The following is a 15,367-nucleotide window of genomic DNA, read 5'->3' as shown; positions in this document are numbered from 1 at the left end:
TAATGCTATAAGTAATTAAAATCAAGAATATAACTTATAGTGTTTATAGGCCTAAAAATACAAGAGTTGATCTTTAAATTAGGCTAAATATGAAAAATGAACATTCTTTGTTTAGATACTTATTAATTTAGCAAACAGAATATCATGCATATACAATTTTAACATAAAAGTTTAAAAACGATATTAGACCAAACGCTCAATAGTAAATAACATGTAGTCTACATTATGTAGATGAGAATATGGAGTAAACTTTTGCACAAGTCTCTTTGACCAACTTTATACCAGAAGGTAAGTAAATATAATTAAAAAAACTTTTTTAAATTCATAATAAAAAACAATTGTTAATGGATGTTTAGTTACAGAGCATTGAATTTTTTTGTAATTTCATACAAATTACATACAATGTTCAATATAAATTTCGAAAATATTAGAAACTTAAACGAATACAGTATTTTAAATATATCTCATTGCATTAGATGCTTGACTGTAGTAACATGAAACATATTAAAACATAGGAATTTCTGTAATGTATCATCCTCATCATTAATAATATACACCTCAGAGCTAATGGTTCATAAATAAAATTCTGTTATATATATATATTTTTGTTCATGTTTATTAACAATTTTATTAGCATAGACAATGTTATATCTGTAATGATTATGAATTCAATAAAATTTATAATATCCTAAAAACTTATTGCAATCGAATAAGAAGTTCCTATTATTAACATATTTTAAGTAGTTTACAACACAATCATATTATTTATAAACCTTAGAAAAAATTACGTATTTATGAGCCAATGGCTTTGAGGTATTATATTAAATTATTACAATGATAATGTATATAAATCTCATTGTTGATAATCTATGAAACATAAATTACTGGCGTTTTTAGGTGATGCTTAAAAAATATATTGCTTAAGCATTTTAAACGGGTATACATATATATTTTCTTTTTGTAAATTTCAATAGTGTTAAAATATATTACATTTAAATGCCTAAGTTTTACACAACAATTATAATAATCACATCACATTTATAAATGTATCATTTATAATGTAAGCATTAGGACTGACTTTGTTTTATGTAATATAAGTATTTAAATTTTAGCTCTTAGATTAAATGCTGTTCCAATAAATGGTTTAATTGTTATTAATATAAAACGATACATTTTGTAATATTTACATGTGGTATGATATTTGAAACGTTATGTGTATATATTTATATATTTTTTTTTGTTTATACCGACACGAGAATTGTGTAGCAACTACATAACACCGAGTATTGAATAAAAAAATGAACGTGTAACGTAAAATAATAAAATTTTCCATTTTCTTTTTTGATATACATATCTATGTATATATGAGAATTGTTATTTAACGTTTACACAACTTAAAAAGTTCAGTAAAAATAAGTTTTAGTTTTAATTAAAATACAGTTATACTTCTTTTTGTTTAAAATTTAAAGGAAAGCAACGTGTGCTGGAAGGCAAAAAAGGTGAAGCTCAAAACAGTTGCAATTAAAAGTAAGAATTTTTAATGGCGAATTAATAATGGATAATTTTATGAATACCAAAGGTAATAAACCAAATAAATTAGTTCTAATTATTTTTAATAAATCAATTTCTTTGCAGGAAAGAAAATCAATAATAAGCGTGAATTGCATTTATTCTATTCTACAATTACATCCTTTGAAAAGTTGTTATTCACAAAGCAAAATATTCAAACATTAGTAATAATTGGTCAAAGGAATATTACCTTTCTGAATGCAATTTCGGAATTAATTCAGTTACAAGAATTATGGATTGTTGAATGTGGAATTAAGGTAACAATATAATTTGGATTTAATGAATGAATTATTGTAATGTTATATTCATTTAGGATATACCAGCTTTTAAAGAGAATTGTTTACTGAGAAAACTTTATTTATATTCCAATGAACTACCTTCTATACCAAATCTAGAAGCTTGTACAAATTTAACTACTTTATTCTTGTCAGGAAATGATATATACGAACTGAAGAATATTGATAAATTAATTTTATTGCAAGAGCTTAATTTGGCCAATAACAAATTAGAAAGAATAAATAAAATTTCTTGGAAGAAGTCTGAATTACATTATTTGAACTTGGCAGGAAATTATTTGTGTACTATGAAGGTATGTCATGTAGATAGCTGAGTAAATTGTATTTTTACAATATTATAAAATAATATCGATTTTTTAACTGCAAGGATGTACAGAATCTATCACGACTTCAAAAACTAAATTCATTAGTATTTGGGGATCCATTATATGGAGATTGTCCTTTGGTAACACTTTGCAATTATCGTATATATGTTATCCATTATGTTCCACGTATTAAAAAGCTAGATCATTACAATATATGTGAGAAAGAAAGATATTGTATCAATCATTTTTTCAAGTATTTATAACATTTCCTATCAACATATAATATAATTTTATGAAAATTAATGATTAAATTTTTATTTTTAGGAAGCAATTAGCTTATCATAATGTATTATTTTATAAGCAATTAAATGCACACTTAGGTTTATTAAAACAGAAATATAAAGAACATGAGAAAGAAATGCTTCATTTCAAAAATCAACTTTATACAAATAAAATAAATAAAGTATATAATACTTCAATTTAATGAATTTTTGTTTAACTTAACTCGTGTTAATCAATTTCTATTTATTGCATAGAAGATTCAAAATTGTTCTAAAAATGAAACATACGAAGAATTACAACATATAATGCTAAAAATGGTGTCAAATAAAAAACAACTTGTACAAATGAAAGAAATGGCAAACATGCAACTTAGAGTATATTTTCCAGTATTTTTTAGAAATAATTATATACTATAATATAATCTTGTTTATTTATTTATTAGATTTTGCAGCAGCAGTTACTTACTAATATGAAGTACTGTGGAAATTTAAATTTTATTGAATACAATGCATTTCCTGAAAACACAATTACTCAATTATGCAAACAGTTTTTAGAAGAATCACTGTGTTCAGTTATAAAAGGGTATGCAACACATATTTCTTATATTAATAACATATTATTTAAATAACAAAATTTTAATAACTTTCCTCATTTATAGTGGCATAGGCATAACAGGTTTAAAATTACATAAAGTAGTAAAAGTGTGTAATAAAGAAATTGATCAGTTAAGTAATTGGAAAAATGAAGATTTACAGTCAGATGAATGCAGTACTATTTTAAAAATTTTAATATCACCTGGAGTAACAAATATCCAAAAATGGCCTTTTAATTTCTTTAAAACTGATTTACTTATTAAAGTATTCACATAATAGTATTTATTAAGTTACATAATTTTACAACACAGAGAAATATGTTACAAATATCTTTTACTTGACAGAAAGAATTAATGGTAACTAATTGTTTGGCAGTGGCAGATTGTGATTGGTTGAATAAAATATTTTCAACTAACGAAGATAAAAATATATTAAATTTATATAATGTCTGTGAAAAACGACGCGTTTGTATACTTATACAGACACCAATTTTCAGTTCTTCTATAAAGTAATAACAATGTCAATTTTAATAATTTTCAAATATAAAATGTAATGTCTTTATACAGAACAGATAGTGCTAATGACTATTTGCATATGAAGTATGCAAATTATTGGAATGATTCAAGTGAAATTTGCCAGGTGTTTAAATTAACAAATGCAGATATCAGAAATCCCATGTTTGTTATAGAATATGAATACATATTGAATGAATCAACAAATGTAATTATTCTTTTATTATCGCAATTTAACTATTAGTAGATAAGCTTCATGTGTAATAAAAACTGTATAACTTGATTTATAGGAAGACAAATATGAAACTTCTGTTATACCACCTAGAGTAAATGAATCTCTGCATGTATGCTTATCTAATTTTAATATTGCACAATATATTAATATTAATGAAAGAGTGCAGTTACATAATCTCAGAAAAATATGTATTTGTGGACAGAAGATAAATTCAATTGATATGGATTTGGATTTACCTAATTTAAGAGAACTTGATATTTCATTTAATCAATTAATTGAATTCCCAAATTCAAGCTTTATGAAGAACGTGAAAATATTAAATATTAGTTTCAATAACATACAAGTCATACATGTTAAAGAAATTTTACCCACATTGCAGGAATTGGATATATCATGGAATTGTTTAATACATTGCTTTCAAAGCATTCAAGTTTTTACAGCTCTTATACCCAACATATGTAAATTGAATATATTTAACAATCCTTTTAAAGATATTATTGACCCAGAAGTAGCTGAATATTTAATACACATATATTTGCCAAAGTTACAGTTTATTAATGAAATTAAATGTGAAGATCTTGATTTATCCACATATTATTTCCCATGTGCATTTAATATGTGTAAGCTGAGCAACAAACGACGTAATAAAGTAATGTTTTTAAAACAAGGTATAAGAGGACAAGTGAAACTAAGAGAAAAGAAAGCTTTTAATCGAGCCAAATATATTCACATATCAAAAGATTGCTTTACAGTGTACAATATTTTACAAAATGGAGTGAATGTACAAGAGTTTTGTGCTACATGTTGTTTATTAATAACATTTCCCGTAGTAAAGCCTTTGAAAAATTTAATTAAACTAAATCTTGGTAGTAATTTTATTTCTATATTGGATGTCTTTACTCAACAAAATTTTCCAACATTAAAATACCTGGATTTAACTAATAATTTAATCACAAGCCTAGAAGCAATGGGATCATTTCACACATTACAAGAGTTTTATTGTGGGAATAATGAAATAGAAAGCCTCGTGCAAATAGATAATGTTAAATCATGGAAAATGTTATATATTATAGATCTTTGCAACAATCCAATAAATGCAGATACATTATATAAAAAGTTTATTATATTTCACTTGAGCAATATTGAAGTAAGTAAAATATTTCAAGTATTATTTTATTTTATATAATTACTATCAGTGATATAATTTTTTAGTAGTATATTTCTGGAGAATCTGTACAAAATGTAGATATCTCTGAAGCAAGATACATATTTGGCAACAAATTAGATAAATATGTGCTAAATGGAATATATAAACCTGATCGGCTAATTAATATTACACAATTGAGTCTGGTTGGTTGTTCTTTATCAAAGGTATGCTGCTCATTATAAAATTTTATAAATTACATATAATATTTATTTTATGATATTTTAATAGGTGGATCTTTCTTCTGAATGTTTACCATATTTAGAGAGCTTAGATCTCAGTAAAAATCAAATAACTTATTTATGGGGTCTTCATTCTTTTCAATATTTACACACATTATGTTTAAGCTACAATTGTCTTGAATCATTTAATGGAAATAACTGTGAGAGAACTAACTGCACATTTCCAAAATTATATACTTTATTATTAGATCATAATTACATTAAATCAGTGATGAATATTACAAAGCAAACATTACCAGTAATTAAACATTTATTTTTAAACAATAATTATCTTCAAAATATTAATGGTAATGTCTCAAATATTAGATTATATTTTATTATTTAGCTTTCAACCATAATGTACTTATCTAAAATATTTAGAAGTAACTCAGTGTTCTACATTGGAATCTTTAATTTTGGATCACAATGAAATTGAAATGCTAAACATTGATCATTTTATTGAGAATGACAATTTAAAGCTTTTGTCCCTTGAGAATAACAAGATAAAATCCTTAGAATTTGCAAAACCATTAACAAAATTAGAGAAACTTTATGTTGCTCATAATTGTTTAACAGTAAGTAAACAAGAATACATATCACATAATAAGATCATTAATATACGATGTTATTCTTCAGAATGAAGTTGAAATACGGTATTTATTATTATTGAAAAATTTAGAAGAAATAACAATTGAAGGAAATCCTTTATACATAGAGATAAATAAAGATAAAATAATTATTCAAAATTTTGAGATAAAAGAAATTGAAGAAATTTGAATAAATACGAAGAAGATTATGTATTATTTGTATTTTTCATATTAATATTCAATAAATGGTGATTGATAAGTTTCATAAACTATCATTTATGTACATAAGTAAGTACATAAGTAAGCTGCGCAGAAACTCGACTCTAGAAAAATGGCTCAAACCACCGAGAAAATTATTAAAACAGTTCTTTGACAAACTTGTATTTTAAACAGACCGCCATAAATGTGCACCAGCGCCATCTATCCGGAACCCGTGGAAACTACTCGAAGAATAGTTTCCTCGATGCCCCGATAGGTGGCGCTAGTTGACTAAACTACTATTTCCTATACTGTCGTAATAGTCCATAACATGACTGCATGACGTGCAATCGCACGCGCAGTTCCACTCAGGTGGCGAAGGAAAAGAGTTAATTATTCATAAATTTTCTCAATCGCTCTATTGTAACATATAAATAGCAAAAATAATAGTAATATGAAATCGTAATAATGTCTTTCTAACACGGTTAATTGTGATTTTCGTATAAGTCTAATTAAAAAAGATTCAACGAATAAAACGCACATTTGACATTTATCTACTATGACTTGAAACACTTACAGGACTTACATGATTTTAATAAAAAGTATGTGAAGATACATGTGTCATTAACAGGTAACTGTATGTAATAGTAGATATATTAAACTGTTCAGTGCAAGTACAAACAACGCTAATTGACAACTAATCAGTTGCAATATACATGCCTCGTAAACGGAGAAAAAAGTTAGATATATGAAACTATGATGACAGAAACACGCAAATTAAAACGATAAAGTAATAAATTTATCGAGCTTCTGCTTTTATAGTCGAAAGCGGTAGATAAACGATGGCACCCACGAGAGATAAATGGGTGAGGCGTTTTATTATTCCGGAAACAACACGGCATAAGAAAGGGTTTACTATTTACAAAGTTACATCTGTGGTATGATACAGTAAATTATATTTTTTATTATACGTATATTACAAATAGTTACAATTAATATTTTGAATTATTTTTCAGGTATTTTTAAAAAGTTCTCACGAAGAAATTTCTAAAGTATCTGTATGGAAACGTTATAATGATTTCAAGAAACTTCATTCAGAATTGCATGTTCTGTGCTCAAGATCTCAAATTAAGGAACCTTTCCCATCATTTCCAAAGCCAAAATTTTTTGGCAGATTTGAAACAGAAGTTATTGAAGAAAGAAGAGAATGTGCATTAAAGTTTTTAGAATTTATAGGAAGACATTCGTATTTATATTCTAGTGATATTTTCATAAAATTCTTTGAAACTAGTCATGCGGATTATTATTTAAATGATTGTTCACAATCTCTTAGCTCTGATACATCAGCAGAGGATGATCATAATACTTATATAAATTCTGTGCCTCCTAATGATATTGTTTCTCAAAATATTCTTCAACCTAAAAGTATTCAAGCTTCATTAATTAATCCATCTATCCCTAAGGATGAAATGAATCAATCTCAAGAAATATATAAATCTAAAGAACAATTTCCAGAATTGAATGATTTAACACATAAAACAGAGAATGAAAAATCTATAAAAGAAAATACATGTAATAATTTTCATGTTAAAGATGATAGCTTAAATAAAATTACATCTAAATTAGAGGATAATCAATTAGTTTTTAATAAAAATAACAATTTGTACAAAGATAAAAATCATAATATTAAGAATGAAAAGGATTCTATAATTGTTCAAACATCAAGTAGTAACATTACAGTTGATACTGCTGTTGAAGAATTAAATTTTTCGATAATAGCACAGGATGGTACTGATCTACCACAGACATGGCCAGAATCTTCACAATATATTTTAGTTGCAGCTGCACATATGAGTGCAGCTTTTAGACACGAAGATCTTACCGAATATGAAGAAGCATTTACTCAGTACAAAATGGGAATTTCTAGTCTGCGATCGGGCGTTGAGTCTGATTCAAATAAAGTAAGGGCGGAAGTAATAAAAGAAAAAATATCAAAATATTTAGAACGTGCAGAAAAGCTTTATAACAGATATTTAAATTGTAATGTTTCATTACTGAGTAAACCTGTGTCAGAGCTTCAATATTATAAAGTTCTGAAAATTATGAAATCAGTGATGCTTGTAAAAGATGTTCGACTAAACTGCCTCAACATTGTAAAAGTTCGTACAGAATATTGATTATAGTTTTTGTGATATTACGATGTCCTTGAATTAAAATTAAAATTTAAATAAATATACTTTAATGATTTCAGGCTATAGAAAAATTATCTACAAATAAAGAAAGTATAAGTGACTACATATTACGTGGTCAAATACCATACATGGTACGTTTACACGCCTGTGTTGAGACAGAAACTACCATATTTCTGATTTTACAGCATCTGAGGTAATTATTAGAAATAATTATGTAATTATTTAGTAAGATTAATTAAAATATAAATCATTTAATTCTGTTATAGTCGTGGAAAATTATGGGACTTTATAACATCACATTACAATACTAATAATAATAAAAATTATAATAAAATAATTATGGAAAATACTGTTGAAGAAGCTATTGATGATAACATTATTTTAAGAAAAAGTGGCATACAAAATGAAGTTAAAGACAGTAATGTAAAGAAGAATTCGAAATTTATAAGTACAAATCCACAAGTACAAATGGAAGTACACTCGGTAACGATAGATGAAAAATATGAAGAATATAGTGATGTATCTACTACCCGATTATTAGAAAAAGCACAAATATTATTGCAGTCGGTCAATGCAACTTTACAAGAAAGTAATTCCGTCGTAAATCGAATACGCGAATCAGATGGCTTGATTAACCATCAAGGTAATACCTCATTATTAAATCTAAAAAACAATGTACATCGATCTAAAAACTGTAACGAAGTAATAGATGTTAATGATGTCTCATTAAAAATTGACGATATAAATGATGAAAAGTTGACGAAGGAAAAAATACCTGAAAAAAGTGTGATAACTTCGAATTATTCAACACTATATAATATTAAAAATACCAAAAGTCAATGTAATACGAATGAATCATCTTTAAGCAACAGTTTTGATAGAAGGTCAAATGATTCTTCGACGGATAATTCAAAACCGGTCGATACACAGTTTGCAGTAGACTATAACTGCACCGATAGCGTTACAAAACAATGTGAATTAAACAAATCAATGGAGATCTGTAACAAAACTGAAATAGATAATTATTTCATACCAGATGATCAACAAATGCAATATAACGACACGACGTTATTGATGGACTCAACAAAAAATAACATTGAGGATAATGAACAAGAGCTTTGGACAATACCAGAAAATGTAATCCGTCTTTGGGCTGCTGAAATACTTTTAGCACTGGAAGCATTGCATCAACAAAAAGTTATAATTTTCGATTTAAAACCCGATAACATATTACTCGATGATAATGGGCACGTGCAATTAACGTACTTTATACCTCGTCACGACGTAGATCTGTTGAAATACAAATATCCGTACTCGGCTCCTGAATTATATACATTTTCACCTATAACTCCTCTTACTCCAGCTACAGACATTTGGAGTTTTGGAGTTATTTTATATGAATTAATAGTTGGCAATGTATGTAAAAATGAAAATAAAATTTTATTAATAGTTGTAAAAATATTATACATCATTTTTTTATTGCAGAAATTCCAAGAGAAACACCCAGTTATATTTCAACCACATTCCATACTTAACATTCCTGGAAAGCTTACAGAAAATGCAAAATCTTTGCTACATAATGTAAGTTTCTAAGTTATATTAATTAAAAAAACAATCTATGTTACACCGTACAAATTTTCAGATACTAAAGTATGAATCAAATGAAAGAATGACAATACCCGAAATAAAACAACATCCATTCTTTAAAGATTTTAACTGGTCAAGTTTGGTAAATACTCTTTAAGGGTATAATAAAAGTTTCATATGTATTCCATTTTAATGGAATATATTAGTGCTCCAAAGATTCTGAAACGAAGTCATAAATAAACTTATGTAGGTTACAATTGAGTGAGATTGGTTTCTAATGTTTTAATTCTATATTTATTTTCTTCCTGTTCTTTCACTTCTAGATACTGTCGACATTCCATCAACAAATCTAGTTGTAAATATTACGTTAGCGTTGTTAAACATTCCATCCTTTAATGATACAACAATAAACTGTGAACGTTTAAAATGTCTTTTCAACATTAATCCAATGTTCTCTGTATGAGAAAGATCCAATGCGGCGTCAACTTCATCCAAAATATAAAGAGGTGCAGGATTAAATAAGAGCATAGCCAAAATCAAGGATAAAGCTACCAAAGACCTTTGTCCTCCGGATAATTCTCCTAATGATTCTTTCCAGACACCAGAAAATGCAATTTTTATTTCTAAACCATCGATAACTGATTGATTTTCGGGAGGTTGTAATTTTGCATCAGCTCCAGGTAACAAACTACTAAATATCGATCCAAAATCTTTGTTTACTTGTTTCCAAGCTTTAAGTAATGTCTCTTTTTTCTTTTCATCTAGATGTTTAATTGTTTCTAATATTTTTCTTTTATCGTTTTCAACTATTTTCTTCCTTTTTATCATTTGATTATATTGCTCCTCCTCTTTATCCAAAAGACTAATAGCCCGAGTATTAATATTTCGACTTAATTTGTCGTGCGTAGTCTGTAAGCGATGTACCATCTGTTCCATTTCGTTAGGTTTATTAACTTCAAAATCGTAAATACCACCTGCTTTTCCAAAATAAATCTTATCCTGTTCAATCCACTCGTATTTTTGTTCAAGTTCTACTACTTTTTGTTTACAATCTGTAGCAGTCTTTTGAATTGAATTAATTTCATGATTTAACGTTTTAATATCTAATTCTGCTTCTTTACTTTCTTTTAATATCTCTTCCTTCCTATCGATAAGCTTTTGCATATAAGCGTTTTGCTTGTGGATAATATTTTTCTTTTCTATTATTTCAGATTGTATACGTTTTATATTATTATCCGCTTCATCTAACTGTTGATTTAACGCAGTTGCTTTTTCTCGTTGTACATTCAATTTTTCTTCCGATATCGTCAACTGTTCCTTTCCAGTTTCAATACCTTTTTGTAATTCTGTGATTTCTAGTTTAAGCGTTTCTGCCTCTTGCTCCCGCTTTTGCCACTCTTTACGACTATTTTCAGCTTTTTTCTTTAATTTTTCTAGTTCATTTTTGGCTTGATTTAATTGTTTCTCAAGAATACTCGATGCATTTTTCAACTGGCGCTCTAATTCTTCAGCGCGTTTACTATTTTCTTTTTCAACTTGTTTTGCTACTTCCATCTTTTGTAACAGATCTTCAATATCCTTTTCCAAAGAATCAATTTCATGTTTTATAGTATAATATTCTGTCTGTTCTAATTTTTGCTTTATCGTACTGATCTCACAATTTCGAAGATCGTATAATTGCTTTAATGACATGTATTTTTCTGCGATACTATTTATGTTTGCCAGAGTGTCCTCAATATTTTGAAGAGTTTGTCGTTTATCATTTAATTCGTTTTGAATAGCTTTCAGCTCTTCTAATTTTAAAAGAACCGATCCTGTTTTTAGTTGTGCACCACCTGATAAAGTACCAGCAGGATCCACAACATCTCCTTCTAAAGTGATACACTTCTTTTTTATATTCTCATGAAATGCAATTTTTCTAGCAATGTCAATGTCTTTGCAAATAAATATCTGCCCAAATATCCAATTCATAGCTGATTTAATTTCTTGGGGAGAATCTATAAGAGATAGCGCTGGCTGAACATTTTCTACACCACCTATCTTCTGTGCCAGATGAATTATCTGATTATCCATTGGTCTTCCATTTACTTTATTCAATGGAATAATAGTAACACGTTGTTGCAGTTGACCATGTTGAAGTAGTTTCTTGCCATTAATTTCTGTGTCTACTATTATATTATATAGCCTTGCTCCTGCAGCAATATCTAAAGCATATGCTGCTCTTCTATCTTTAATGGTCATTAATTTACATACAACTCCTTTCACAGATCTGTCGTCAAAATTAGGTTCAGGCTTTTTATATTCAAATCTGATTCTAGGATACTGTGATTCAAAATGATCTGCTTTTTCTTGCAATACTCTTATTTCATTTCTCAATACATTTCTTTGTTCTTTTAGTTGTTCTACATATCCGTCTTCGTAATTTAATTTTTTCAATTCATTTTCCAAATTTTTCACTTCTTTCTCTTTATTCTCAAGATCTTTACTATATTTTTTATGTTGATCTCCAGTATTTTTCATATCTGTTTTCTTCTTTTCTAGTCGCTCTTTACAAAGATGTAACGTCATTTCACATTGTTTATGCTGTGTCTGTGCTTTTGTCATATTTTGTTTAGCAGTTATTAATTGCTGTTCTAAGGTTGCATTTTCACCATCTTCACTTTGTAGTAAACCAGAACTGACTTTTTGGTATTTCTCTTGTGCAATCAGTACTGCATTACAATCCTGTTCATCCATTTCTTTTAAGTTTTTGAATAACCCTTCAACTTTAGCATATTCTGTCTGTTTCAATGTAAGAGAATTTTCATCCTCCATTATATTAGCCTTTAGTTGCTCTACTGCCTTTTCTGCAGCCTTAATACTTTCTTTATTACTATTATTTTCAGCTGTTAATTTACAGTGAATTTTTTCTGCATCTTTTAACTCTTTCTCTAAAACTTCTAATTGACCTCCTGCTTCCTAAAAGAAACAAAATAGTTTTAAAAAAATATACGGAATATTTATGCTTCCAATTAATATACATACTGCATCCTTCTTTTTTGCTGCTTCATCAAATTCTTTCTCAATATTTTTAAGTTCTTTTTCACCAGTCATGATACTTTTCTTTTTTTGTTCTATTTGATCTATAACAATTTGTACACTTTTTTCTGCTTTTTCACTTTCATTTAAGGCTGTAACATAGCGCCAAGCAAGACAAATTCTTTTACAGTGTTCTAATTCTCTTTCTACACGTTGATATTCTACATATTGTGTTTTTTCCTCTTTCAACTTTGCTAACTTTGGGCCTATTTCTTCGTTCAAAATCTAAAATAAAAGTCATCGATTAATTTACACACCGTAAAGTTAAATGAGTAAATTCAAAAAATAGAACATACGTCATTTATTTCCTTCAATTTACTGTCCTTCTTTTCAATAGTTTTCAAAGCAGCTTCTTTCTTGTTTTCATACATTCGTGTACCTGCAGCCTCTTCTATCATAGACAAAATTTCAACAGGTTTCATATTCAAGACTTTTGTAATTCTTCCTTGCATTATTAAAAAATGAGGATTATTTACATTTAATTGAACAGAACAAAACATGTCGTGTACACGCTTGTTTGGTACATTAGATCCATTGATTAAAAATTTATTTTTGCCACCAATTATAACCTGCCTTGTGACAGTAATTTCTTCATGATGTTCATATCCCATAGGAGATACATTTCTATCTCTATTGTCAAACGTTATAGTAACACTGGCTTTCTTAATACCTGCTTGGCCAGATTTGTAAACTAAATCTTGTAATGATGCTGCACGTACCTGTAATAAGAAAAGGTAACAGATTTTTTTAGGGACACGTGATATATTAATGAGAAATAATAATTACAGCAAGCAATACTATACCTGGCCAAGATTTGTAATACCCAAAACAAAGCATATTCCATCCAGGATATTTGATTTCCCGCTACCATTAAATCCTGTGATTGCATTAAATTCTTTGTCGAAACCGTTTATTTCTATTCTTTGTCCATATGACTTAAATCCCTCTAATACCATAGACTTAATGTACATCTTAAACTTGAATTAATTGCAGACTTAATTATAATTATACATCAAAAACACGCGAATGCACCGAAGCCACTTAAAACAAATTCAAATTCTTGGCATTGACCGGTATACTCCATTATTCTATAAAATATAGAGTGGAGGCGAGTATTAAAGGGTGGAAACTTCTTTTTTATTTAAGTTCTTGTGTTTATTTCTAAATATTCATTTTTACTCTTTCAGTTTCGTTGAAAGTGAGTAATTTTTAACGAAATCAATCATAATTTTTTCACACAAAAGTATATTTTAATAAAATATAATAACTAGATCTTTACTAAAATTCCTAGTAGAAATACCATTTGGGTTGGGTTGGGTTAGGTTAGGTTAGGTTGTTGCGCATACCATTTGAATTCCAGTCAACATCAAAAAACGTATTTAAATTTTTAAAGTGTTACCCCTTTTTTTAAATACGTTGCAAGGGTATAGGTAAGATTTTATTTCAACAATTGTTTGTATTAGGGTAAGAAATATTTTAAAACCTATGAAAAATTAATGTTAATTGCAACGGTAATAATTATAAGGTTATAGCGAAATGTCAACTTAATTATTATGTTATTAGAATCAGTATGAACATCCCTCCTATTCAACAACCAGGAACAATGGGAGTAGGACAAATGACTCAACCTGTAAATCCTCAAATTCCTCAAAATCCACAGCAGACACAACAACAGCAGGTTCAGCAGCAACAACAACAGCAACAGCAACAACAAACACAAGAAAAACTTGACAATATTTCTAAAGTTAAATCATTAATTGGACCGCTAAGAGAATCATTAGCTATAGCCCTTAAAACTGCAGCACATACACTGCACCAAAATAGTTTAGTAGATGTTGGATCACTAAAGGGCATTGATCAACCTGATCACCGTTTCAATAAAAATATGGAAGAATTTTATTCTATTTGTGATCAAATAGAATTACATTTAAAGACTTCCATAGAATGTTTATCACAGAATTCCAGTTCTTTAAGATACCTACCAGTGGCTGTCATACCAACCCGTACTGATACTGTTAGTGCTCAAGAAGGACCTGCTTTAACTTATCCTCAATTCTTGATGACTGTAAGAGCACAAGTTGCATATGTTCGTGAAATTCATGATACCTTAGTTTCTGCAGCTCATTCAATAGCATCTGGTGAATAATTTATTTTTCTTGAATAGTATATTACTTTTATTACATTTTTAAATGAGACTGTAAGCAATAAGACTAAAGGTAAGAATATTTCACCTTTATTTATGTAATTAAGTATTTGATATACACATTTGATTTTGTATATACTACAAAAAACTCTAATAATATTATTACATTATGAATAAATTTATATCTTTTTATATTTTGAATGATTATAAGAATATATGTATAAATATGTTCATGTCTGAAGTATTGTTTTTATTTTTCAGTTTGTTAAACCAAGTACTAAGTGTATGTATGTAATCTGTATACTTTATTGTTTAGAGCATAAAGTCTTGACAGAAATGCAAGGAAATGTTAATGAGCCAATTTA

General features: G+C 27.8%; 5 protein-coding genes across 9 annotated transcripts; 4 read left to right on the top strand and 1 right to left on the bottom strand.

Moving 5' to 3' along the window:
- The first annotated feature begins 979 nt into the window (after nt 1-979).
- Nucleotides 980-3,331, top strand: LOC114878922 (leucine-rich repeat-containing protein 9-like). Of its 2 annotated transcripts, none has more exons than XM_029193242.2 (5): nt 980-1,579; nt 1,636-1,826; nt 1,883-2,158; nt 2,895-3,034; nt 3,111-3,331. In XM_029193242.2, the coding sequence occupies exons 1-5, from the start codon at nt 1,555-1,557 to the stop codon at nt 3,319-3,321; spliced, it is 843 nt and encodes a 280-aa protein (XP_029049075.2). In that variant the 5' UTR covers nt 980-1,554; the 3' UTR covers nt 3,322-3,331. The 2 variants fall into 2 exon arrangements, with proteins under 2 accessions (XP_029049075.2, XP_029049074.1); XM_029193241.2 differs by lacking the exon at nt 3,111-3,331 and adding an exon at nt 2,233-2,423 and having other exon boundaries at nt 2,495-2,981.
- A 254-nt stretch (nt 3,332-3,585) lies between these two features.
- On the top strand, nt 3,586-5,094 carry LOC114878921 (leucine-rich repeat-containing protein 9-like). Its single transcript, XM_046287905.1, has 3 exons — nt 3,586-3,765; nt 3,848-4,939; nt 5,005-5,094. Exons 1-3 carry the CDS (start codon nt 3,598-3,600, stop codon nt 5,005-5,007), a joined length of 1,263 nt encoding a protein of 420 aa, XP_046143861.1. The 5' UTR covers nt 3,586-3,597; the 3' UTR covers nt 5,008-5,094.
- Nucleotides 5,095-6,040: 946 nt separating this feature from the next.
- Nucleotides 6,041-10,208, top strand: LOC114878928 (ribosomal protein S6 kinase delta-1). The gene is made up of 8 exons (XM_046287897.1): nt 6,041-6,633; nt 6,825-6,940; nt 7,019-8,161; nt 8,254-8,387; nt 8,461-9,610; nt 9,680-9,775; nt 9,837-10,027; nt 10,105-10,208. The coding sequence occupies exons 2-7, from the start codon at nt 6,845-6,847 to the stop codon at nt 9,936-9,938; spliced, it is 2,721 nt and encodes a 906-aa protein (XP_046143853.1). The 5' UTR covers nt 6,041-6,633; nt 6,825-6,844; the 3' UTR covers nt 9,939-10,027; nt 10,105-10,208.
- On the bottom strand, nt 9,934-14,133 carry LOC114878926 (structural maintenance of chromosomes protein 2). 2 transcript variants are annotated; one of them, XM_029193268.2, is made up of 4 exons: nt 13,663-14,133; nt 13,156-13,578; nt 12,806-13,084; nt 9,934-12,739 (listed from the first exon to the last, which is right to left on the bottom strand). In XM_029193268.2, the coding sequence occupies exons 1-4, from the start codon at nt 13,828-13,830 to the stop codon at nt 10,076-10,078; spliced, it is 3,534 nt and encodes a 1,177-aa protein (XP_029049101.1). In that variant the 5' UTR covers nt 13,831-14,133; the 3' UTR covers nt 9,934-10,075. The 2 variants fall into 2 exon arrangements, with proteins under 2 accessions (XP_029049101.1, XP_029049102.1); XM_029193269.2 differs by lacking the exon at nt 13,663-14,133 and having other exon boundaries at nt 13,156-13,250; nt 13,336-13,424.
- LOC114878934 (mediator of RNA polymerase II transcription subunit 29) lies at nt 10,375-15,355 on the top strand. 3 transcript variants are annotated; one of them, XR_003789828.2, is made up of 3 exons: nt 14,181-14,289; nt 14,423-15,075; nt 15,264-15,355. XR_003789828.2 is itself a non-coding variant. In XM_029193290.2 (2 exons), exon 2 carries the CDS (start codon nt 14,430-14,432, stop codon nt 15,003-15,005), a length of 576 nt encoding a protein of 191 aa, XP_029049123.1. In that variant the 5' UTR covers nt 10,375-10,461; nt 14,423-14,429; the 3' UTR covers nt 15,006-15,015. The 3 variants fall into 3 exon arrangements, 2 of the variants coding, with proteins under 2 accessions (XP_029049123.1, XP_029049124.1); XM_029193290.2 differs by lacking the exons at nt 14,181-14,289; nt 15,264-15,355 and adding an exon at nt 10,375-10,461 and having other exon boundaries at nt 14,423-15,015; XM_029193291.2 differs by lacking the exon at nt 15,264-15,355 and having other exon boundaries at nt 14,194-14,323; nt 14,423-15,015.
- Nucleotides 15,356-15,367: the final 12 nt, after the last annotated feature.

The sequence above is a fragment of the Osmia bicornis genome, chromosome 11 (genome assembly GCF_907164935.1).
Source record: "Osmia bicornis bicornis chromosome 11, iOsmBic2.1, whole genome shotgun sequence".
Taxonomy (NCBI): domain Eukaryota; kingdom Metazoa; phylum Arthropoda; class Insecta; order Hymenoptera; family Megachilidae; genus Osmia; species Osmia bicornis.
The sequence above is the reverse complement of the archived record's forward strand: the minus strand, read 5'-3'. Positions and strand labels throughout refer to the sequence as shown.

Bases quoted from the DNA above. Each gene is read 5' to 3' on its own strand.
- LOC114878922 (XM_029193242.2), top strand. From the start codon at position 1,555: ATGGATAATTTTATGAATACCAAAG. The intron at 1,580-1,635 runs GTAATAAACCAA...ATTTCTTTGCAG, and splicing joins TAATTTTATGAATACCAAAG to GAAAGAAAATCAATAATAAG. The intron at 1,827-1,882 runs GTAACAATATAA...ATATTCATTTAG, and splicing joins TTGTTGAATGTGGAATTAAG to GATATACCAGCTTTTAAAGA.
- LOC114878921 (XM_046287905.1), top strand. From the start codon at position 3,598: ATGTCTTTATACAGAACAGATAGTGCTAATGACTATTTGCATATGAAG. The intron at 3,766-3,847 runs GTAATTATTCTT...CTTGATTTATAG, and splicing joins TATTGAATGAATCAACAAAT to GAAGACAAATATGAAACTTC.
- LOC114878928 (XM_046287897.1), top strand. From the start codon at position 6,845: ATGGCACCCACGAGAGATAAATGGGTGAGGCGTTTTATTATTCCGGAA. The intron at 6,941-7,018 runs GTATGATACAGT...ATTATTTTTCAG, and splicing joins TTTACAAAGTTACATCTGTG to GTATTTTTAAAAAGTTCTCA. The intron at 9,611-9,679 runs GTATGTAAAAAT...TTTTTATTGCAG, and splicing joins ATGAATTAATAGTTGGCAAT to AAATTCCAAGAGAAACACCC.
- LOC114878926 (XM_029193268.2), bottom strand. From the start codon at position 13,830: ATGTACATTAAGTCTATGGTATTAGAGGGATTTAAGTCATATGGACAA. The intron at 13,579-13,662 runs GTATAGTATTGC...TTCTTATTACAG, and splicing joins GTATTACAAATCTTGGCCAG to GTACGTGCAGCATCATTACA. The intron at 12,740-12,805 runs GTATGTATATTA...TGTTTCTTTTAG, and splicing joins CAGCAAAAAAGAAGGATGCA to GAAGCAGGAGGTCAATTAGA.
- LOC114878934 (XM_029193290.2), top strand. From the start codon at position 14,430: ATGAACATCCCTCCTATTCAACAACCAGGAACAATGGGAGTAGGACAA.